This window comes from Alosa pseudoharengus, unplaced genomic scaffold (assembly GCF_046254945.1).
Source record: "Alosa pseudoharengus isolate Yale_2024_CS ecotype anadromous, Long Island Sound unplaced genomic scaffold, YU_APseudo_1.1 YU_APseudo_1.1_scf_15, whole genome shotgun sequence".
NCBI classification, from domain to species: domain Eukaryota; kingdom Metazoa; phylum Chordata; class Actinopteri; order Clupeiformes; family Clupeidae; genus Alosa; species Alosa pseudoharengus.
Genome location: NW_027468620.1, coordinates 26154409 through 26180154, shown reverse-complemented (window position 1 = coordinate 26180154; position 25746 = coordinate 26154409). Strand labels below are relative to the sequence as shown.

Sequence of the window (25746 nt, the reverse complement as noted above, 5' to 3'; positions counted from 1 at the left end):
CTTTCATGAGGCTTCTTTGGCATTCATCAAGTTGTAAAAGCTTGAAAAAAAGCAATCATATGCTCATGGGAACAGACACTTCATGCTCCCTGTTTCTCTCTCTCTCTCTCTCTCCGTTTTGATACATAGAGAAAACTAGTCCAATCACACTCTGATCTATCCGTTGGCTTTGTTACAGAGGGATTATTTGACTGTGGCAACAAACCAGTAAGCATGACTTCATCCCCGGATATGGATGTGTGATTATCTCATTGCCTTTCCATAACTGAACACCATTTCCTTCCTTATCCCACTCTCTCTGAGATTTCATCATATCTCCAGACAGGTAATCTAGATATGTTATCATCATAATTATCCCCGGAGCACACTGCCATGATGCGGTGTGTTAAAACAGCCTACCACAATGACAAATGACTGCAAAATTCTTGAATACTTTGCTAGATTAGACAGAGAAGCATTTGCACACTTGACACGCTGTAACCAAGTTGTGGAAACAAATGGCTCATTTACTTTATCTCAGACGCAGATATCTAGCCAGCGCTGCAGCTACATCAGCTTCAGTTAGTAGAGATCAGCTTAAGTAGCCCTCAGACTTAAAGCAACTCAATTTTTGTCTCTTTACACTCTCACTCCCTCTCTCAGTCCATATCTTCTTCTTGTTCAGCTCTTTTCTCCCTCACGCGCTCTCTCCCACTCTCTCTCTTTCACTCCCACTCTCTCTCTGTCTCTCCCTGTGTATTCAAGGGAGGTGAACCAAATTCATTTCTTCCGCTGAGAGCACTTACACGACCTGACACCAGACCACCAATGATGGGGCCACCTTTGACCTCAGACAGCCATCAGGGCCAACAATCTAATGAGAAGCCGCACGGCACTGCTCTAGGCCAGGCAGGAACGAGACGACGACGGAAAACAAAATAACGGGTGTAGGAGGAGAAAAAAGGAGCGGGGGGGGGGGGGTCTAGACAATGGGATTGCCAGAGCAATGTGCATGAATCAAACAGAATTTAAGTAGTAGAAAAGCTAAATGATCCAACAAGTTTCATGACACAGCAGTCCAATTGCATCCAAGCAAATTCACATGGAGGAGAAAGAGAGAGGATGGAAGAAGGGGGCACTGAGTGTGTGTGTGTGTGTGTGTGTGTTTGTGTGTGTGTGTGTGTGTGTGTGTGTGTGTGTGCGTGTATGGGGTGGTACCTCATCTGTTAATGCATTGAAAAACTCAGCTGCATAAATGTTTATGTAATTCGGAGTGACATAAGGAGGGCTAGAGTTGCGTCCTGTGATGTATTTCCACGGCTCTCAAGTGCAGATCAGTCACCAGATGAAAAATGAACACAGGAAGAAGCTTGTCCTTAATCACTGGCCTGTCGGAGCTCAACTGCACAGTGCACACTGCACACCGACCCAAATAAGCCCCGGATCCCTCGCCACCCCACTCCACCCCGCTGTGCTGCTCTTATCTCTCCGCTGCAAGGCGGCCCGATGGGGGCGAAATTGGAAGTTCTGAGGACTCCGGCGAGCAGACAGAAACAAGGTGCTCGCTGTTCTACAGTACATCCTGTTGTCATCCGTGGTGTTTCAGCTCGCAACGCCGTCGTCATCCACAGTCAAAATAAACAACCCCAAGCTGAGAGGAATATGAGGGCATGGAGACAGCTGGTTATCACAACCATATGCTGTCGCTGCTCAAGCAAGTAAAAGGAATCAGGCAACTCAGTGTGTTGGAGGGGAGGGGAGGGTTTTAGCTTGACAGCTCCAAACAACCAGCTTTTGTTGAGAAAACAACTCTAATTTGAGTTGTTTGAGAACCTCGAGATTCAATAATTGTCTGAGGAGAAGTGAGCACAACCACAACATGCCATTGCATTTGGCATTCTCAAGTTGTATCTCATGCAAAATGCTTACCATTCATATAGAGGGAATATGGTCCAACTCCATGTGGAGTCATTTTAGATGTTGCTCTTCTGATAAATGACTCCTAGCACAGTAAATACATATTGTTCTCATACTGGCCTTGGTTATTATAACCATATTGCTGGGGACGTGGTCCTCCGTCTAAGTAGCAAACATGTTGCAAAAACAGAATGTGCACACAAAAGTGCTTTGTCTAGAGAAAGTAATTAACCCAAGCCACAATATCAGCCCCTCAGTGACAACTTGATCAAGCAATGAAATGACAATCTGTAAGGGCTAAGACATTGCGATACATGTGCATATGTTACCACACCCCCAAATACACTCTCTATGAGTCAAGTGGGATGAGAGCCTCCACTTCAGGTGTGAGGTGTTTTGCGTGGGGGATACGGCAGCTCGTGCCAGGTCGTAATCTAGCACGTCCAGGGATAGTTCTGGAACAGTGTGGCCAAGGTCCTAGCTGGGAGCAGGAGGGGGTGGACTCTCTGAGCAGGGGCGGCTCTCTCTGTGCTTTAGTTTACATTTCCCAGAGGTTTGCGTCTTACACTGTCTCCTCCAATAAACACTGCTATGACGAGAGGAAAGGCTAACTGCAAAACACGGCCAGGCCTCCCTCACGACCACATCTGATGTCTCTAATGAGCAATGTTAAAACCAGCTGAAGAACAAGGCCAGCTTTTTAAACTTAGTTTCTGTTTAAGGCGAGTCTATTGTGTCCGACAGTGTAAATTGTCGATGGAATGTGCTCAAATCCTTTGTGAGACTGCAGAGAGCAGCCGGTGCCTTTTTATGAACTGGCCATAAAGACAAGCAGAGTGCAAAGAGATATGGCTCATCTAGTAAGCATGCTGGATGCAGATTAAAAATCTGATTGCATCTTCTGGCATTCTTAAAGCAGGGTACCCATCCAAAGTTTGTCATCAACACAGACAACCATGGATCTGCGTGTGTAGGCAACTCCATAGGTTTATGCTACCACGCAGATCTGCTCACCACATGCGTCTGAACTCAAGACGTCAAGCGCAAGGTATTCTGTGGTGGTGGTGGTGGGGGGTGGGGGGCATAGAGGGGAGGGCGGAGCAGGAGAGAATCAGGCCACTGTCACTCTAGATCATTTTCTGCAGTCAACAGCCTTTAGAAATCAGATAAAAGGAGGGTTATTTAAAAAGACATAAGGAAAAAAAAACTCTATCAAACACACACACACACACACACACACACACACACACACACACAGAGAGAGACCCACACACACTGAGGTGGAATTGACTGGCCAGGCTTTGCATTAAGTCTGCATGGCTGGCCAGGCCTCTTTAAACACATAATACCAAGGCCCATGTATAGTACAGTATGGTCCTTTGTGCAGCAGCATTGCCTTTCCGCTCCATCTGAATCTCATAGGCCTGCCATATTCAGTGATTCCAGCACACGCCAGTGGCTCCAATATTGCCAGCCAGTCAGATAAATACAAACAGTCAGGAGAATGGCAGCTTCTTTGGTAAACAACAGTTGATAAGAATTTGGCTCCAAGCTTGTGTTTCCTTTTTTGGGCGCAGGCTGTGGAGAGGGGGAAGAAGGGTGGGGTGGCTGGGTGGGGGGTGTTTTTCATACTGTTTTTTTTTGTTTCACCTGTGGCATGGCAAATGCAAATCTATGGACCGATTCTGTTGCTTTACAGAGAAGATTAAGGATACTCTGATAAGGAATGTCTGCTAAACTTAATTATAATGTGCCAGATAATGTCTTATCAGCCGGGGAGCTGTGTCCCAGATGGCAAACATCCTCCATACAGCTATGCAGGAAAACAACTGTATCTGGAAATATACAGCAGCACAACAAGGTGCCCCAGTAAAGAGGCTCTTTGAAATGCTGTGATGAATATCAGAAACTTCATTGGTATTTTTAATAGCATATGCTTTTCCAAGGGTCTGTCAATCATGGAGGTATGGAGTGTAAATAAGAATATTGAAGACCTTCGTGGTACTACGGTGAGGGAACTATAGACAGTGATTCTCCCTCAGAGATTAAATGAAATGTACATGAAGACAAACAGTGCCATAAATAAACCCCTCCTCATATGTAAATCTGCCCACTGACAGCCACTGACTTCCCTCACCTGAATGATTGCCCCGAGACAACAATGAGACAATCATGGCAGTCAACACAGGCTGTCCAAACAAGCACTTTTTCCCACAATTGATACAAGCCTGTTATGGAGTGACAGGTCCTTCCTGTCAACTTTTTTGACGATATCCTGTAATTAGTCACATTCCGACCGCTTTTATGTTGTGTGTGAGAACGGCAGATTCTGCACAATTCACAAACACACAACATGTAGTCAACACAAAATCCACTGTCCATATACCAGCTCTCTCTGGAAGTGAAGCTCTGAAATCCCATCCATGAACACCAGTCTCAATCTTGGCCTGAAGTATCGGCTCTGGTTTGGGAGAGGTACTAGGGTAACCTTGGTGTTTTCCATTTTTTTGTATATCTCTGTACTTGAACTAGCACACCATGGTGTCAACATCAACATTATGGGTCATCCTATTTCACCCTGGCAATGTACAAAAAAAATCTATTTTTTCATACCTGGTTTTGTTGAAGGCATATAATGGAGTGCTGCAGTTTTTTGTAGACAGGTTAACAACACCAGCTTTCCTCACATTAAAGCCCAGTGCACCACTCAAAGGAAATGGGACAGACACTGCATGGCTGCCGAGCATACATGGAAGCCTGAATGCAGCCTTGTTCAGTAAGTGCTTCTCCAATTAAACGTAATATACCCTCATTAGTCAAGAAGAAACAGACCATCAGAGCCTTCTAGGGACAAACTCACACAGACTAAGCATCATGCTCACTGAGACTTTTTTGAAGCAAATATGGCATTGATATACTCTTTATATATAATGGCAAATAAACAAAATCTCTCTCACTTTAACACTATTATTAGTGTTAATTACTCATAGTGTTAATTAGGAGTATTCTTTACCACCTGCTGCATACCTCTGTAAGGTTAGAGTATGCGCCGCAGGGATGAATGGTTTGCTATTGAAAGACCACATGGTGTTGAAAGATGGCTACATGTGTGGTAATTCTGTCCATGGCAGCAAAATGCCCATACCAGATCACACTCGCCTCGCCAACACACATCTGTTGTGGTTCTGCTCCATTTCCCTCATTAATTACAATCTACCTCATTCAGAAACAATCAACATGCTTTATGATCCGAGCAACTTGTTCACTACCATGGCCTTTCTTTTTCTCGTGTTATATGTGTGATCCAGCCTGATTGATTCACTGACAGCGCTTCATCCTGGAATGAAGAGCCAGGTTGTGCATGTCCTCTGATGAATGCCAAGGTTGTCCATTCTATTTTTAGACTCAGGCTTTTCACTAAAAGGACTGAAAAATATCACAATTATGCAGTATAATATGTTCAAATGGGCTTCATGTGTTTAATCAGTTTTTCTTTTCACAGCAGTAAACCCAGAACCCTATTAAACCCCTATTATTTCGCAACTGTGAAATAATTACAATGTGGTTTATTTCTTCTGGAAGTCGTGCGAGTTTGGGAGTAGTGCAAGCTTTATAACATGATGAGACTGAGGGAGTAACTGGCAGTAGGAATGCATTCCCCGTCAGCTTCCAACACCCCCACTCCTGCCCTCTTGCCCCTCAAACTTCTCTTTTGCTACAATAGGAATGAGGAATGCGACAGGCTTGTCACTAAATCCCCGTCTTATCTACAATCTGAATCCAGCACCAACAAGGTCAGTAGCCTCGATTGTCTGGACCCAATGAGGAAACGGCGAGTCTTAACCTCCCCCTGGTCACCGCTGGCGGAGGGCCACTGGGATCGGTGTCCAGAGGGGTTAATGTATGGCTCACCCTCATTCATCTGTTAAAGACGCTTTAAAGACACACACAAAATGTGTCAGCAGGTCAGTGACTATCGATGCCCTTGTAACTGCCATTCCCTTCCAGGGGAGCAACACGGACGAGTGAAAAAAAAACGTTGTTCATTGTGTGGTGAAAAAGCAGAGAAAAAGTGAAATATTTATCAGTGTGACCCATTTCATCCGAATAAGCAAACGCAAGTTGCTAACATGTTAATACAATTACAAGGTACAAGAGGAGGAGGAGGATGAAGAAGAAACCGAAGGGAACAAAAGAAGGTAAATGAAGTGGTTTTTTGAAAGAAAATCTCCTCAAGAGTAGGGGTGGGCGATATGGACAAAAAATAATATCTCGATATTTTTTGTGATTTTGATGATAACGATAATTAGTCGATATCCTTTAAAAAATGTTTTTGTAAAAGTCTGAGTTACTTTACAGCTCATTATTTATGAATAGCATCATTACAATAATAACCAATAACCTAACCTGTGACTTTTTAACCAAATCAACCAATGCATTGTCACTCTATGACACATTTCCAATTCTGCCCCCACTTGTGTGTGGCAATGACATGGTCTAGCCAGCTACATTAGAGAAGATGAAGAGGCCTAACAGTTTCCCCAAGAGAAAGTCTGAAGCTGAAGTTCCTTTCAAACCTTTACATAGGATTCACTGTAAAACTAAGAGCAGATCAACAGAATAGCCTACATCTCAGTTATTTCCTTCTATGTTTTGTTTTAGAGCAATCACGTAGGCTAGCATTCCAAGTTACAGAATAGAAACTAATGCGTTAGCTTATGGCTAATGTATATGAGAAATCCCATAGAGATGCTAACGGTTAGCATAATCGGTAAACGTAGATATTTAGAGCGAACTTCAATCCATTTACAAAAGAGTTACATGAGAATAGTTATTATGTTATCATATAGGTTTAGTCAGATTTTTTTTTTTTTTTTTTTTTTTTTTTTTCGCATGCCCAAATTTCCGTCAAGGATTCCCGGGACACTGACAGACCGGGGTACACGAAACTTGGTGGGCATGTAACCCCACATGGATAGCATGGAACTATCGTTTTTCGTTTTGATCTGTAGCCCCGCTGCTGGACTGGACCCCCCGAAAGGAGGGTAGGGCAGACACAGTTTTCTGTGAATATCTCGAGAACCGTAGGGTTTAGGAGGACCATTTTTTTCTGTATGTTTGCCTCCAGGGGTCATGTTAACCCATTTCATGTGCACACATGTGCACAAACAGATACACACACACACACCTACATTCACAGTAATCATACGTATGACTAGGGTTGGGTATCGTTTGGGTTTTATCCGATACCGGTATCGATACTTTTAAAACGGTGCCGGTGCTGAAACGGTGCCTGAACCGGTACTTTGTTTGTTATTAAAATGTTTTAAATTAAAATGGTCTAAAGCATGAATTGCTTTTTTTTATTGATAAGACAAATTTGAACATGAAATTGAACTGTTATATTCAATTTACTATCAATATCTCATTGCTCCTACGAATAATACATTTAAATGTTAAAACAGCTTGCCATGCATGCACACACAATGGTAAGCTCTGCTTTCAAGTTTACCCAGTGTAGGCGTTTTGCCATAAGGTATGTTAAAACCGCTTGCCATAAAACTGCCAGGTCATGGACAACGGCATTTGCAAGTTAATCTAACAGGGAACAGGGACTAGCAGTTAATTCAGTGTGTTCCCAAATACTTCAAGAAATGTCATGTCTTAATCCATAACACGCAATAGTTTTGAACATGTTAGGCTTGAAGTGTTTAGATTCCCAGCGCTAGCCAGGCATTTTAACAGCAACTATGGCTATGCGCTAACACCAGTCAGCTCAGTTTAATTAGCGATAACGTACGGAGATGGTTTCGTAGCCACGTTGACAGCTCAGTGACATCAGGTATGTAACCTACATATTTATGTTTTTGCCAGCGAACTTTTAACATGATCTTCATATTCATTGTGATGCTATATGGGCCTCATGCACATGAAAGATTAGGCTAATATCATGCCATTATGTTGTTTAGAACACACCGTGAAATAAAGTTTTCACCTTACAACTTTGCTGATAACATTTCAGATAAATGCCAGTTAGCGCATTAGCAAGGATATTGTGTAACATATAGGCTACTGTTGATGTTGTTTCATAGCCTTTTGCTTGTGTGTAGTTAGGTCCACTGCTAGATTTTGACAGGAGCTCACGATGTCGCTTTAAAGTAAGCTACTTGGGCTCACGCAAGCTGTCAAACACTGTCCACTGGCCTATGTGGTGCACCCCTCTGGTTTATACATCCAGTGTTTATGTTAGCTATCGATAACTGTGTCTGGATGTGTTGCTATCAGAGCAAGACATTAGAGATGGCACATGACATGCAGTGATGCCTCGTATAAAAAAATTAATTAAAAAAATTAATTAAAAAAATGGCACCGAAATGAGGCACCGAAATCCACGTTGTTATTCGATGCAGTTACTACCGCTTGCGTCGGCACCGGTGCCATATTAGAACCGTGTTTCGGTGCCCAACCCTACGTATGACACATACTCACACAGTAGACATATGTACGCTTGCATGCACAGGCACATACGCAGGCACACACACAAGCACGCACACACACACACACACACACACACACACACACACATAACATAAACATGTACATGCACACATGCACACAATTCAAGATTTTCTCAGAATTATGAATAGGCAAGATGGAGGTGGGGTTGTATAAAATAAATTTTACATGTGAAATCTATGAACTAATCATGTTTTGGTACTTGTTGTCTAGCAGATACCAGTGAGAATTGAGTGTGGATAATGCAATTTAGTGAGACAGTTAGAATCATATAGGCCTTTCAGCGTGATTTATTTTTGTGGAAAAAATGTGCTGGACTGGGCGGCGGTCATATTTTGTACCGCTCTGCGGTACATCTAGTTTGTTTACAACTGACTATTAAAATACTCTAATGTTATGTAAGGCTAATGTTTTCTCTCCATATAATACCGTGTAGGAAAAAACGTGACTGTCTCATCAATGCTACTTGAACAGAAGTAGCCGCATAAAATCCCAAGTAGGCTACTCTCACTGCACAAAATAAACATTAGGCTGCGTGGGACAACGTTGTGACCCACTAGTGATCATGTGACACTTGCTCTGCTGCACTTCTCCCGCATAGCCTACCTCCTGGGAATGTATGAGTCTTCAGTGCGTGATTTCGAGTGTTTTTTCCCCATAAGTAATTTAAATACTCGATAATGTAGATTTGTACATCGTTAAAACAACAATCACGATATTATCGCAGACGATATATATCGCCCACCCCTACTCAAGAGACCAGAGGGGTCTTACTAAATTAGATATGACATATTTGATTGCCATTGGCTCAGGTGTGGGACCCTGACAGTACAAGTACATTGAAATACACAAGTGTTACTCACAGAGTTAGCTTTACAAAGAAATAAATGTGTGGTCTAAATTATGAAGACTAAAGAGGTTTACTTCTCATCTTCAATCCCACTTACACCCTCAAAGCAAACATATCTACCCTCTTCTTCAAATGCTGAAATGCTCCTTCAAATGCTTCACATTCCAGTAATACATCTAAAGATCAAGAGATATGAACCTCTCTGGCTGTGGCTGTGTAAATATCATACAGTAAAAAATGACTAAATGCTAGATACAATAGAGTAAATATCACCCCTCCCAACGATCCTCTCAAAAAAGTAAAAGGAAAAAGGAAAGCTCCAATTTATCCCTGTCTCAATGCAGGGATACATCAAAGCTCAATCAAGGCGTTCTGCAACAATGTCACATAACAACTCAATTATCTTTAGTGGATAAATTGTTGGATTGTCTTACCATTTCAAAGCTTGTAAGTGAATAGAGCTCTCTTAGAGGATGGAAGATAGCGCATAACACAGATGCAGTAGCCTGTGATGAATTGCATTCCCCTGAGAGATGGGATTTGAGCTGCGGTTTCATGCTCCTCAAACAGTCTCTCTGGACTAGAGCTCTCTCCCCTCCAGGATGGGAATCCTCATAAGCCTGAACAGCTCATTTCTCTTCTATAGCTTCTGTTTTGTCTATGGTATGACCAGTGAAACAAAATGCACTAAATGTCCACCCAGACGCACAGAAATGGAGTAAGCCCCATGCCAGACATATGCTATAGTGCACCAAGACCTACATCTATATGCTGCTTAGCATGTTAAATGGGTCAATGACATCCCACCCCCACAGTTGTCTCAGAGGGTGGCCCTATGTCACTATGTGACCAAGGGGCCAGTCTGTGTGAGGACTTCTGACCAGCACAATGCCATCTGCCATGCTAAGGTCGCCAATCCGCAGTGAATCCCCCACCCAGTGAAAACTATAGGGACGGCATTCTCTGAGGTCCAATCCATCCCCATTCATCTCATAGGATACGAGATACCGCCTTTTAAGAACAGCAGCAGGAAAAGGATAGAAACACTCATTATATCCCAAACAGCCGGGGTGCCCATCTGCGGCTGCATCTGACGGCAGACAGCGCTCAAGTCTGCCAGGACAAGGTTTTTTTCTCTCCATGCAGACCACACATACTGTGTGTCTTAAGCGCTCATTTAAGTACAAGATGCATGGCTAGCTACCCATTTAAACAGGCTTACTGTATACACAATGCCTCGCTACTGCATGACTGCGTGTATTTGCATCCACATGGTATGTTATGGTTCTGCTGCGGAGTGGTGGACTAGAGTTGTAATCGTCATTACTTCCACTTCCAGGGTCCTTGAAGCGTGATGGTGTATGACCAGTCACTCGAGTGTCTCTCTTTCTTTTCCTTCTCTTTCTCTTCTGCCCCAAAAGGCTGTTTGCAAAACAAACAGCAACTTTCGGCTGCGCTGGGATGTGGGCAACTGTTGACCACAGGAAATGCCACAACGCCCCGCAGCGAAGATTAAAAAATGCCTCTACAAACAGTCGGCGGACAGTCATCTGCAGCAGCACACCCAAACAGTGTGCACCAGTGAAGCGCATTCAAGCCAGCCTTGAGCCATGGTGTCCAAAACTCATTAGAGAGACGACCCCATAAGTCTCCTTGCAGACATGCAAATAAAGCCCCGATATCAGAGGCCATTGTTAACTTCATTTCAGCCGCAGCGGAGTGGTGTAATAAGGCCCACTGTGATCCATCAAGACCCTGGATGGAGCCCCGAGCCTGTGGTCTTGCATGGAGCTCTGTTGCCATCCTTATGACTAATGCCTTTCAGCATAGAGTATCAAAGTCCCCACAAGCTTGCAACTCTTTCTCTTGCTATGGTTGTGTAAAATCTAAATTAGATTTCTCTCAGGACGAGCTATCTCTTCTGAAGCATATGATCTCATAAAAAAAGAGTGAGAGGAACAGTGTTGCATAACTGTTCCTCCTTCAAACACACCTGTGCAATCACTGACATCAGTGGCCTTTTTGCGATTGCTTATTTGTTTACATAATGTGGAACATGAAATCAGAGCAACCCTGTTTTCATTTCTCAGTCTAACAACTGACCGTAGCCTATAGCTGAACGACTTTTCCCTCTTACTCCAGTCTCTCAGGGGGAAAATTCGACTGGGAGGTCAGGCGGTAAATCTTTCACTGACTGGTAATGCCGTGTCCAATCCGATCTAACCACAGAGACATAAAAAAAAAATCCAACACAATTTACAGATTGCTTTGGAGGGGAAAAAACGGTTTACTCTTGTACTGCTGCCAGAGTGTTGAGCAGAACAGATCAATTCTGGTGAGTCCGCAGATTGTGCCTGTTCTTAAGGGTGTTCTCCTGTTGGTCAGGTTCCTGTTTTGGTTACGCATACATGGAATTTGAGAGCAACAAATAATATTTAGTCTTCAACAACTTGTCACTCAGCCACTACAATCTGTTCCCAGTACTGGCATGCTTATGAGGAGAAATTAAAGTAGCTGGAAGACCAAAATGGAAATCGGTGGACCACCACCATGCTAACATTCATTTGATTTTCCCAGCTGCCGGATCACTGTTGGAGTGGGAAGGGGATGGTCATAGTTCCACTGGAAAGCCACTGGCAAACTCTTTCCGGCTACCCCTTTGATCCGAGTCATGTGCTAGTGGGACGGTATACACTGGGAACCATGGCCACACAGCTTTTGTGGCACAAAGAGGAAAGCCCATAGCCGCTGCTAGAACAATCCACATGTGCATCAGCACTTTCCCTCTCTCTCTCTCTCTCTCTCTCTCTCTCTCTCTCTCTCTCTCTCTCTCTCTCTCTCTCTCTCCCCCCCCCACCAGGCCACGCTTTGTGAGTGCTCAGCAGATCGGCAGAGAAAGCTCCGTGGGAAAGCAGAACTGGAGCGGGGGGCGTACCGGCCTGCGCCTGGCACTCTGAGAGGGCACAGGGGGGCAGAAACTGCCCAGTAGACATGGTTTAGTAATGTAGCCTATCCGATCCCCCGTTCCCACCCCCAATCCCCCAAACTCATCAAGCTGGTGGGGGAGCCCGAGGCTCTGACACACCAACTGAAACGCCAGTGGCAGCTCTGATCCCAATACACGCCAGACCAGGAGCACATCCAACTGAGGGTCTGCTGATTAATGGAGATGTTGCATGCTAGGTACATCTAAGACGAGAGCTATTGTGTGGGCTTTATAGACCATGATGGATTTCTCTGACATTGACATGTGTGTGTGTGTGCGTGGAGGCGTGTGTGGGGGCAGGCATGGGGGGGGGGGGGATTTATGGTAATTCAACCTGGGCGTCTCCTTTCCAAATAGACATCTAGAATGGGCGAGCGATGGAAACAGACTCTGTGGGCAAACAACTGTAGGTGATTTCTTAACTGATTTGGCAGGTGCCTATTGTTCATGCTAGTCAGTTGTTCTCTCAGCTACATCTGGACAAATGTATCCATCATTTTACCTTTTGTCTGGTTGTGCAATAGCCCAGTCAAAATCATTGAGTTGAAAGTAATTTCATAATAAGTTTAAAAAGGCTTCAATATGATTCCTCATATTTCTCCTTGGAGTAACTTTCCATGTCCACGGCACAAGACCCAGTGGCTTTTCAATGACAACCAAACTCTATTTCAAAGTCATTACTTGGCTCTGCCATAGAGCACTAAATTAGTTTTCTTCATAAGGTGCACACAGAAGCAAATTTCATGGTACATGGGAGAACCCTGGCGGAGTTCAAAGCAGATTAGATTTGGCCTCGTCTCATGTTTGATGTGTACCCCCTCTCTCGGGACCAACGGCAAGGGGAAAAAATGACCGGGGAGAAGCTTTTTGCCCCTACCAGATGGAACACTTCAAAGTCAAACAGTTTGAGAGAGAGTGACCAAAATAAAATATACTGCAGGCCTTAAAAATGGCCTCAGACAGCAGCAGATCAGCACTCAAAGGTGAAAAAAATAAATCTATGGTCCTTTACCATATACTGGGCTGAATAATATGACCAAGAATGCTCGGTCACCCAAATAAAATACAATAACTTGACCTCTGAAAACTATTAGACAAAAGAGGAAACTTAAAATAATTGGTGATTGACAGGGCAATGATGTTTCAGGCCATCAGATCAACTGGCAGATCAGCAGGTCACAATTAAGTGACCTCGCTTGTGGCATGAGTTCCCCACAACTGGAGTCTCGCCAAAGGTTTGTGGATGAAGAGAAATCATGTCAAGCTGGACGTGACACTGAAACCCACTGTGTATGCACACAGGAGCTTTCCAAAACCACTCATCAGCCTGTTTATACAACTCTTGCTGAACTAATGGATTTTACACACAGAGTGTCAGGGAAGCGACAGCTGACATTCTTCATAACATGATTTCTATCTAACACTGTAAATAAAATTGAAAGAAAATGCTGGTAATAAAATTGACTTTCCAATGAAATACTCTTTATCTCCTATTAAATCCAGAGGGAACATTCAGTTACCACACTGGCCTGATAGAAGAAAAAAATGCACATAAAATCAGCATAGATCCTGTGTAAAAAAGTATGGTCTGGTGTAAGAGATTATGTTTAAAGCTCTTAAAGCAGCCTACAACATTCATCCAAAATGTGCAATGTTGAGCTCTACAATAGCAAATGCATTAAAATGTCTATTCATGGCCAACATCCTTGAGCAAGCAACCAAATCCAGGATTGGTGTGGTCAGTCATGATGAAGAAGTGAACATTTTGCAGTGTAAAAAAACAAGGAATAGTCTCCATATCGGCCAAGAACCTTCTGGCCGTCAGTCATCCTCAACACAGATGGCCCTGCTAATCCATTTCATTTAGTGGTCATGCATCCTCTTATTCTCCAGCCAAACATTAGATTTTCCTTTTTATCCCCCAGTGCTTGAGATAGCTCTGGCAAGCCCTTTCTACAGACCAGCAGGCCACCAGATAAACCAACACCATCATCATCATCACCAGCATGTTCAACATCAGAATCTAATCTATTAATGAATGGCAGTTCCTTCTATTGTCTCTAGTCATTGCTAAGACATGCTTAGCAAGGTAAAGGGTGGCTCAAACATTTATTTTCCCTCTTCTCCTGTATGTTATGACAGCATAGGCTAAAAACTCCTCCTGTAGCCACCATGTCATTCTCTGGGATGTGACCCTGAAGGGAAAACTACATTTTGTTTACTCTCCCAAAGGTCCGACAGAAATGGTAAGGAAGCATCAAGACTGTTTGCAACAATGAAATGAGACATCGGCCCTGCAAGTATAAACAAACACAGCAAGCCTGATCCTCTGCTTAGTCTAGGACATACACGGCTGTGTACATTGGACAAGGACGCATTCAACACAAATGAGGAAACAGAGGTTCAATTTACAAACTGACGGAGATATCCAGCGAGATAAAGACTGAGATCCTCCAACAGGGCATTTGCTTCAAAATAATTTATAGGCATAGGCTATTTTTCCACAAAGCAGGTTATTGACCTAGAAAATGTGTTAGGCCTACTGCTAAATGAAGCATAATGGTGTGAGATCTCAGACAAGTTTAGACATGTGAATATGGTCCTCTTGATTCTGTGTTTATCAGCATTGTCCAGTCTGTGCCATATAATAATATAATATATATAATAAGGCTAAAGTCAGTGTCCCTTTCATTTTGGCCCCTCTGAGACAGATGGAGAGATGAAACTAAATAGAATTTGACTTCCCGAAGACTTCACTCATGTTTTAACTGAAATGCTATACCACCTGTTACCACCTGATTTGCATATTTACTTAGGTGTGTCAAACAATGGTAGGCCTAAACTATTGACTAGATTATTATCTTTCCTAAGATACAGTTGCCTCCATCTGTCTATGTGGCCACAGTTTTATGACATGCAAAACTACACAGTTACCAACACAGTTCATACTGAATATGTAACCATCCTACCTCTTTGTAACATATACCTCAGGTGGTGAACACCATGTCACTTATCATGTATACAGACCTTACTGCGCTCTGTAACTGACCCTAGGCAGATGGGTCAGGCCCTTGAGTCGTGGATCTGCTCGAGGTTTCTTCCTATATGTATCTCCAATTCTAGGGAGTTTTTCCTCGCCCCTGTTACTCATGTGCTCTCTCTGAATGTTTTAACACTCTGTAAAGCGCCATGAGACATGTGTTATGTTTTGGCACTCTATAAGTGAAATTAAATTGAAGTTGAAAAAAGTTAACAACAGTTAGCTTGGCTGTGTTTTGTGATAAGAACTGAGAGCTCGTATCTACAAAATCCCAAAATCACACTGCATTAGGCTACTATTTCAACCACTTGGTTTAATAGCTCTAATCAAAAGTACCATTCAGACCTTTAATTAGGTGAGTAGACTAGTTGATATCAACTGCAAGAAATTCTATCTGATTAATGGCAAGCACCATTAGAAGACAGTCTGATTTATAGATTTTATTTTAATTAAAACTCTGAAAAACACCTTCAATGGCCTAAGCCTGAAGTAGGCCTACGTGGACAATGCAGGGATGAAAAGCTACCCCCTAGTGGCGGCATCTTAAAAAAAAAAAAAAACACACTAGGTGACGGTTGGGTAGGCATAAATATCTGTATAATAAAATACAATGGACAATGGGATTTTAGTTTTTCCCATTAAGACATTGTGTATCTGTGTATTTTGCAAATATGGCCGTAATTTGAGGCTGTCTGTGGTGCCTCAACTGAATTTACTGAAATAATTCATAACGATCTTGTTCTTCACAAAATTTGCAGCTTAATTCAGCATTTCATATTTTCTCAATTTCCCCACAGTCTCTTAGTGAGAGGCAACTAAGTCAGCAGCCTGACAACAAGATTGCCACACTGAAACCATAGGTAGCCCTCTGTAAAACGAAGCGTCTTTAAGATCGTTACTTTGAAGGCTCTCTCAATGTTTTGCAGAAACACGTATCGAACAAAACGTTATAGGCTACTGTCTAACTTGATTCAAAGTTAGTGTTTCAACCTAGGCTACCAGGTAGATATGATGACGTTATTTCGTAGCTAGATAACTTTATATTTAATTGTCACCAAATATGTGCAACATAAATTATCAATGAATTTACACGCGCTATAGCGTGCATGGGTGAATGTCTACAAAATGTTTCTACGCAGACTGAATTAGGCTAAAATAAAAGCAGTTCAATGTGTCTCGCTTAATATTGAAAATAATTACCATTCATTAGCCTTACCTGTCACATTCGCCACGATTCCCATAGTAGCCTATCCGAGGAAAACGTACAGTTTTGAATAGGGTTATCCTAGTTGATGAACTCGCAACTTTGTGGGTTTTCAAGCAAAGCTTTCGCTGCCGTACGAGTTCACTGTTTCACTCAGCCTACTTGGCCGCGGCTGAAATACAGTTGAACTGTCTGGAGCAGCTAGATTCTAGTGAGGCTGACAGCGCTACAACGTAGACCCGCCCACTAGATGCAATGATTCGCCAAGCTGCGGCCAAACCTCCACTAATGAAGACATTAAGTTGTCCGCGGGTATGTCAATCATAAATCAACCTAAATATTCTTGGATGAACTCACCTTCGTTCCGAAAATTGGCATGCATAAAAACATACATCAGGCGAAGAGGACTGTTTAAACCAATATAGGCTTACAATCAGAAAGTGTTTTGCCTAGCTTTGATAAACCTATTTCGATTCATGAAATACCAACAGCCATTACAATTAGGCTATTTGCGCTCCTCTAGTGGCACCAACTGGAAGCAAAATGTAGGCGCTTTATCTTTCTACCAAAAGTTTTGATTTTGTTTTCTTTTTGTCCTTGTCGTGTTGTTGTCACGTTTTGATAATTAAATAGACTAGGCTATATTTCGGTTAAGGCTTTAACCACTTGTGCTAAACATACAAATATGACATCGAAATTTCAACTTGAAATCGAGGATAATTATCAGCTCAACTGAGAACTACAAGTCCCAACATGCCTGGCGTGGCTTATTACGTAGTTTGCGCGACCGAAGTTGTTGCTAAGACGCTTTTAAGCGACAAAAGCTAAGCTGCTCTATGGCTGCTGCTTTCTCAAACATGCAAACATGACTGTTCCCAAATGCGAAACTCTCTTTTCTTTCGAATTTTTAGTGGAATATATTCAACTTGACACAGGCTGCAAACTGCTAAGAAGTTCGAAACCGGCTGTCGGGGTGAGACTGTTGGATTTCCCAACGCTATTTATTTATCAATCAAACGAATCACAAACAGATGGATTATCGAAGTCGGATGTGGATAGATCAAATGAGGTCATTTTCCACAAAGGCAAGTCGTGCTTGTTTAAAATTAATTTGAATTTTCTTCAAAAACATTTAACAAACACTCCTCTTTACGCAATGGTCATGGATGTTGGACAAGAGACTCCAAAATTAATTGGGAGTTCACTCATTTCTCTGACAAGATTGGTCAACCAGATCAAATCAGATGTGGAGGAGCATGGCATTGGCACTCCCTCTGCCTATGGCGAACGAGGGACGCATGACTTGTGCAATCTCATGGGGATGAAAATTGGACTGATTTCTGTAGCCTGCAAACTTGTTAGTTTAGGAGGAAGTTTAATTCCTCATATTTCAGAAAACAAAATCCACAGTGTTGGAACCACATCGTCACAGGAGACTAATGGAACGGAAATGGCTAACATGGCAACAAACGTCTGCTGCAAGACTACTGAGGGTGCTGGGGTAAAGCCTATTGAGAAGGAAGGTTTCTGCCATGTTGTTTGTCAGAGAGTAAAATTTGATGGACACCCAAAGGATATTGTTGTGTCTGAGGCAGAGGAAAAAAGGGTTGCTTCGACAAGCACTCAAACTGAACAAACAAAAAAGCGAATCAAAAAAATAGAAATAGCTCGGATTGATTATGAGGAAGAGCTAAGTCCAACTCTGTTCTGTCCTCCACCCATGTTCTATAGTTCCGCAAACAAAAGTCAAGAAGACAAGGAGTTTAAAACTTCCAATACAGGAATGGATTCCCTTAGGGTAGCAGACCTGGACACAGATGAGGAGTTGTCCGATTCTGAAATGCCTCCTTCCAAGGAGCAGAGGGGACCAGCTATTGTTGAGCATCCAACAGGTAGTCAAATACCACCACAGTCATTGGCACCATCACATCTTGGGGATGCCATAAGACAGCTGCCTTTGCTGAACGCCCTTCTTGTGGAACTTTCTCTGTTGAATGGGCAAAACCAGCAGCAGCAGCAGCCTCTATCCGTTCATCCCAATCTAGCTTGGATTTATACATCAGCACAAGGGCCCACAGATCCTACTGCTGACAGCACAAAACCACCATTACAAATGCTGAAAAATGATGCATCACCTCAGCAGAAAGCACAGATGTTGTCCTCCCTGAGACGGGGGCACAGTGAGCGCTGTGTTAAGTCTCTGATCTCTGTTTCCCCATCCGGTAAACAAAAAAGGGTGAAAGCAAACAAACATTGTCCACATCCAGAAAAGACAAAGCCAAAGAGAAAGTTAACATATGGCCTGACTCACACATATCGGCTTAGGCTGCAGAGACTGAGCACTGATCTTCCTAAACCCAGAGAGTGCGTGGAACATGCCAACTCAAAACAGTCCAAACCTGCTAAGCAGAAGAACAAGAATCTAAGCTCCAGCAGCAGTATGTTAAAGAAAAGACTCAATTTAGATGACAACATTGACACATTAATTAATGGCATTATTGTGGATGGTACACAAGAAAACACTCCACCAAAGTCCTCAGACAGGCCAAACATTTGTCGCTTATCCATTGAAAGTGGTGATATTCCCGATCGTAAAGCTGCATCAATTCTTAAATACACCCTAAAAAAGAAACCAGTACATTTCAAGCAGGACAAGGAATTACATATCAGAATTCCTAGTGCATTGAGCCAGCATTCTGGCCGTAGTGATTTGGAACATAGGGCAAATAAACCTGGCTTTTCCAGCTCCAGTGAAGATGAGGGTGGTCAGGGAGAAAGCAGATGGAGTGGTCCTCCATCAAAGTGTTCTGACTCCTGCAGTGAGAGCCAGGTAGATTATCAGGATGATTTCACCAGTCTGGACCCCACTGATGGCTACTCACCCGACCTGCTGAGTAGTCCTGAACCCAGGATGACCAGAGTTCCCAGTGATCTCTCCAGCTTGAATGACGAATCAGTCCGAAATCCAGATTTGCCTGTGCCAGTCAAAGCAGCCACCTCTCCCAAGCGCTCCCTCAAAGGCACTCATGTGATCAGGCAGTCCATGCGGGCCTCTGGCCTTAGTGTGTCCTCAGATGCCGATGACTTGAGGTCAGGTTATACTCCATCTGCTCATTCCAGACACAGCCAAGTACCTCAAGCGAGGTCTGAATCTCAGGACAGTGAAATGGGAGGGAGGGCCTCTGTATCCAGGCATCCCACAAGGCCCTGGAGCGAGCGGAGCGACCACACTGATGATGTCACACACTACAGAGGTTACTCAGAGGATTCGTTTGCACACCACAGTGACTCTGATCCTGAGTCACTTTCCTTGCTTGATCCCATTGAGGCGGAGGAAGAAAACGATCAACTTGGCACACTCGGACTCACACAAAAATACCAGCATATCTCAGACCTCATTGTCAATAAGCTTCCTGGCTACACACTATGATAGAGATGTGTGTAATGGTGTGTAGCTTGGGACCTGTGATGTGGTTGTCTTGTTTCTTGTATTTTTAATGAAATGTTTTACCAATTTGAAATCATAAACTATTTTTTCCTCTATCAGTGAATGGAATGGTCTTGTGTCAAATATTATCTGGTATGTTTTTATACTTTGCCTGTGGTGTTAAAGCTTGACCATTTTCAATGTTTCTAACCTTTCATCTCAGACACTGCCTTTTCTTTTTCTGCATAACATTTGAATTGCCGAAATTTTGCTTTGCAGTTGCCGATGCATATTTGTACAAAATTACACTCACAAAGAATTCATGGTTCAGAGATAGATTAGCCTATAGGCCTATAAAGTAAACCTCCAAACTTAAATGGGTATAGAGGAACATGCTATGCTAAATTTGTTTTATAAATCTCGGGAAGGAGTAGTGTAATAGACGCATTATTTATTTAAATGGGTAATGGATAATAAAAGAGACAATCGAGTCCGCACTAGGTCTTACCTTGCATCCATGTGTGTTGCTCTGATGCCCTAAACGTCGACAGAAGTTGGAGTACTACTGCGCATGCGTACTCAGCATGCTTCTGGAGTTTTGCAAGACCAGCGCTGTCTGAAACAAAATGATCAAACACGTCTTTTTGACAGGACCCCCTGGTAACTATTTTAAAAAGCAATTCATAAACTGAAGCTGTTGCATGTACTTAGTAATTTCAGGCAAGCTTATCACCCGTAGCTAAGTTAATTAATTGGAGAATCCAGTCACTAGCAAGCTAACAAATGAGCTAACGTTTTCTGGCTACGTTTAGTCCAGTGTTTTGAGTATGTATAGGACAAAATAGGCTATTTTAATGCACTCAGCTGCCTGTGCATTATTATAGTGACCCATTATGAAATCATAGGCTACACATTGAATTCAGGTCTGCTACAGTGGACGACTTAATGTCAGCTAAGTTACAGTTCGCACATGGTTTAGCAGAAGTCTGTTGTGGTTTTCTCTAAAGGCGTGGGCAAGACCACACTAGTACAGAAGGTGTGTGATGCTATGAAATCTGCGGAGGTGACCATAAATGGCTTTTACACCGAAGAAGTCAGGGCCGGAGGAAGGAGAGTTGGGTTCGACGTTGTCACTGTCTCGGGAGAGCGAGCACACCTGTCGAGAGTCGGGTAGCTGACTGAGCATCACAATGTTCCCATATCAGCCAGTGCTGTCTGGCCTACATGCACACTTGAATCAGTCTTATTTCCACTTATCAGAAATGATTCTGGTGCTTCAGCTGGAAGACGAGAGTACAGAGTTGGTCAGTATGTGGTCGACCTGCCATCGTTTGAAAACCTGGCTCTCCCTCTCTTCAGACAAGTAAGCACAAGTGTTGCTGGGCCAGGTAACATTCTTATCTGAATAACAAAATAGTCTCCTATAAAGTAGGCCTACTTAATACTGTTCAGTGGTGTGGCTACAACGTCAAAAAGTGGTGCCATGTTAAAATGTCCCATCATTGACTCAGTTTATTTGATGGAATGTCAAACAGAGAAATTGCCGACCTGTTCTTGCTTTAAATGATTAACATGAAGACAAGAATTGAGTGATTATTGTGTTATGTAGTGGGGACCTGGACCAGATGTTGTATAGAACATAATTTGTGTGCAGTGCTCAGAAGAAACATAACTGCTAATGACATGTAGGCTATTTGAGCATATGGCCTTCCATCACATACTGTTGTCAGGACATTATTTATTTATTTTTTTTGGGGGGGGGGGGGCTTTTTATGCCTTTAATCAGTTAGGGCCAGGGAGAACGACAGGAAGTGAGTGGGAGAGAGAGTCGGGGTGGGATCAGGAAAGGACCACGGGGCGGGAATCAAACCCAGGTCGCCGGCGTACGGTGCAGTACGGTGCTGTTGCGCCCCAGCTGGGGCCAGGACGTGAATTTTTTAACGGCACCATGTATGCTTCTGTCCCATTCACTGCACCGTATATGATTTTGTCTGTATTTGTGTCTCTTGGGTTTTGTCCACTGTTGAACCTGACCTGGATATAACCTCTTCAAAGCAAATAACTGTCATCTATGTAGTCTTACTGTCATCTATGTAGTCAGATAAAACTACCAGGGACAGAGAGCAACATAAATGCATCATTTGCATTTCAGGCAGTTAACTAGTCTGAATTCTTTGGGTCTTGGCAGGTTGGTGGTGGCTCTGAAGGTGACAGGCGGGTGTTCGTTATCGATGAGATCGGGAAGATGGAGCTCTTCAGCCAGGCTTTCATACGTGCTGTGAGGCAGACCCTGGATTGCAGTAACTGCTCCATCCTTGGTACCATCCCCATTCCCAAGGGCAAACCACTAGGCCTGGTAGAGGAGGTGCGGGGGAGGGCAGATGTAAAGGTCTTCACGGTTAGTATCGGCTAATGTCTATGATGCCTGTCCATCTCTAATCTGTGCAATGGTAATGCCAAGGAGTGTTGTGTGCCTCCCCATTAGGCTACAGGGATTTAAAGAAGAATTTTAACATGACTAATACTAAAAACAGAAAGGCACTCAGAAAAAAAAATAAACAGAAAGGCACCGTAAAAAAATAAACAAACAAATACATATTTCTGGGCCAAATGAAGAATACTGATCCTATTGAGGATTTGTCTGCTGTTTTTGTGAGATTAAGTTCAAAGTGCAAAACCCGAAACTAAATGATAGTATTACGAGCAGTGATCCTAAGTGACCTGAAAAAGCCATTACATGCATACATTTTCAGCTTTACTTTGGTGTCCAAAGACTGTGCACATAGTGCTCTCTCTACATTTGATACCTTTCCGGTGCATCCTGTGAGTGTGTTTGTTTGCATAGAAGTTGAATGCTGGCTTGTGCTATCCTGAATGCTGCACAAGCACTGTATGGTTATTGTTTATGGAAATAGAGAGAGAGAGAGAGAGAGGAAATGTCTCACATCCATCTTCACACTACCGGTACTTGCCTGTGCTCCATGCTTTGAAACAGTGACAGCACAATGTACACACATTGCATTGATCATGAATGCAGTGTGTCAGTTTGATGCCTTAGAGTGGATGATGTCTAATCAGAATGTATATTTTGCCCTCAGATTTCAAAGGAGAACAGAAATACAATTTTGCCAGAGATTGTGGCAACACTACAGCAGTGTCTCAAGCAAGGATCTTAACACCGGAAAAATGGACTGAAACATATGAGATGTTATTAACTTTGTTTGCATCCCGAGTATTTTTGTTTTTTTTACTAAAAAAATCATTTCATTTTATTTATATAAAGACAAATTATTATTGTTAACCCCAGAATGTGGGTATTTAGTGCAGAGTGTTAAATGCAAAAAATGTATGCATGCAATTAAGTTTTGCTCTTTTTTTTGCTCCCTCGTATAGTGTCTCAGAATGGATTCTGACATGAATAATTGATTGAGACAACGAAGTTTGACAGCTGGACTATTGTTTTTGATGGAGACCTCTGTCTTTTCTGTTCTAAATAGGGGGAGGGTAGAGTGCATGCAGCTGAGTCTAGGCAGTATCTTCACCCTCAAACTGAATGAGTTGTGGTTTATACAGATCTGCTATGTCTAGTTTTTCATTTTGGAGTATTTGTTTCTAGTCAGACCTTGTGGAGGTCTCATTCTTTCCTGTTAGAACCAAGCGTGTGCTTGCACAATTAGGGAAGATAAATAAATGAATGAATAAATTAATATTTTAGCAGACAATTCCATCTGTGTTGATGTTTAATTTATTACACACCATGAATACGGAAAGAATATATCGGGAAATTGGCTTCACAATCAGTTTTGAAATGGTCTGTGTGAAATACATCTACTCCAAGAATGTTTATATCAGCAAATAGCATTTTATAAAAATCATGTTTTATGCATCTTTGTTAAGATGACAAGGGTAACGATAATAGTTCTATGGTTGTTAGACAGGAGAAATCCTACATTTAGGTATAATGCTTTCAGTGGTTTGCTTATGCTTTCGACAGATTCTCAATGCAACAGATTGTTTCTCTAAAAAAAAAAAAAAAAAAAGATTTTAGTGAACTCCAGACATTGCAACAACATGGCTGCATTAACAGCATAACGAGAGTAAACACTAGCACAGTTTCCTCGACCTACAAGTCCATGTCATTTCACCCACGACTACACAACAAGCACACAGTATGTTATCCTTATCTCTGCTATCTAGATGACCTGAATATGATCTCAGACTGTTAGTTCCTGTGGTTGCCGTTTGTTAAATCCATTTTCAGAGGATTTCTACAGTGGTTAGGGCAGATGTAAGCCACAAGCATGTCATGGAGCAATATTGTGATGTGGCCGAAATGATGTTAGGAAGTAAGGATTAAAGTGCATTCATGATTCCACCACTAATATGGATGCGTTTCAGATTAGGTGGATAATGGCTGACCTGGTGGAAAGCAGGTTGACATACAAAGCTGGGCATGCTGTTTCTCCCTATGATTATTGTTCATGGCATTACACAGGGATAGACTCAGAGAGAGAGAGAGTGAAGGAACTCACATTCAACCTCATACTATACTTGGCCTGTGCCCCGTATTTTAATTAGTACCACTTGAAATCAAGCTGGTGGTAATGTCAAGTTTTTAAACATATTCATTTAATCCAGTCACCCTTTTTGTACCATTTTGCTGGCTCAACTGAAATGTTCAAACATCTGAGATGTTCTGTTTCTCTAGCCCAGAGGAAAGCATTGAAACTTCTCTTGCTACTTCATCACCCCCCATTTCTCCTTAGCTTTTCCTCTCCTCAACATGTCCCACAGTGAACACAGTGTTACAGTGAAATAGGTCATATTTGAAAGTTGGGCGAAGTGAGTAGTGTTGGCACTAGGTATCAGTGGCCATGCCCAGCTGATGCAGCACAGTGTGCTGTTTTATTGTGCCAGGCAGGATTTGCGTCAGAGAAACCTTCATGCCAACATTCGCTCTCCTCAACCGTTATTGTCTCCCATCAATGGCTGCCGATGGATGGTCAGAAAGAGAGCCAAAAGCCCAGGAGAGTTGAACTAAAAGAGCTGCCCTGTTATGTTCCAGTCTCATCATGAGTCTAACATCATGAGTAGGTGATTGTAGTACAATTAATGTAAAATATTACATAGAGATCTCATCAGTCAATGTAATATTCCAAATGCCTTAGCCTGTTGTTTTGCAATATGAAATGAATGCTTTGCCTAAAGCCATCAAGTATATCACTTAAAATAAATTCTTTTTGAATGTGTGTCTGTGTTTACATAAGAGTTTCCACTGATTTGGGCCAGTTGTGTAAAAGGGTAAAACTGGAGTGCCTGGACAGACATGTTCTGTGAGGAAATGGGTCTGTGGCCGTTTGGAGGTGCACTGCAGGAGATGTTTGGAGGGGTCGCTTGTGCCTGGGCCAGCGCCAAGGCCCCTGCAGTGGCAGGACAGATGGATTACATAACACCGCTGACTGGAGAGTAGGCAGGAGCTCGCTGTGGCCCTCATATCCCCCATGGGTATATCCACGGACCAGGCTCTGAAGATGTGTCATCAGAAATCTTTGTGTGTGTGTCTGTGTGTGTGTCTGTGTGTGTGTCTGGATATTGTTTTGATTATGTCACTCTAAATGTTTTTTGCGGCTGAGGTGAGTTAGAGTGAATGTAATTTTAGTGAAACTGTTTCACTGTTTCACTTTTTTTATGAGATGAATCTGACAAAGCATCGACCATTCATATTTCATCTTCAATCCATACATTCATTTACAGATCATTCATATTCAGAAAAATGTGCGTAGGGGGCTGGGATTCATGTTAACTGTAGCTATAAAGAACCATAATG

General features: G+C 42.7%; 3 protein-coding genes across 4 annotated transcripts in view; 2 read left to right on the top strand and 1 right to left on the bottom strand.

Annotated features, from left to right (window-relative positions):
- Positions 1-16654, bottom strand: part of LOC143124479 (signal-induced proliferation-associated 1-like protein 2) — a 110777-nt gene extending 94123 nt beyond the window's left edge. For both annotated transcript variants that reach the window (XM_076286054.1, XM_076286056.1), the window contains exon 1: positions 16505-16654. The gene's annotated coding sequence lies outside the window, so the exon portion shown is untranslated. The remainder of the gene's footprint in view (positions 1-16504) is intronic.
- Positions 16655-17322: 668 nt separating this feature from the next.
- map10 (microtubule associated protein 10) lies at positions 17323-20060 on the top strand. Its single transcript, XM_076285104.1, has one exon. It carries the CDS (start codon positions 17358-17360, stop codon positions 19920-19922), a length of 2565 nt encoding a protein of 854 aa, XP_076141219.1. The 5' UTR covers positions 17323-17357; the 3' UTR covers positions 19923-20060.
- Positions 20061-20483: 423 nt separating this feature from the next.
- ntpcr (nucleoside-triphosphatase, cancer-related) lies at positions 20484-23626 on the top strand. The gene is made up of 5 exons (XM_076286053.1): positions 20484-20579; positions 20927-21089; positions 21180-21282; positions 22108-22317; positions 23018-23626. Exons 1-5 carry the CDS (start codon positions 20546-20548, stop codon positions 23093-23095), a joined length of 588 nt encoding a protein of 195 aa, XP_076142168.1. The 5' UTR covers positions 20484-20545; the 3' UTR covers positions 23096-23626.
- Positions 23627-25746: the final 2120 nt, after the last annotated feature.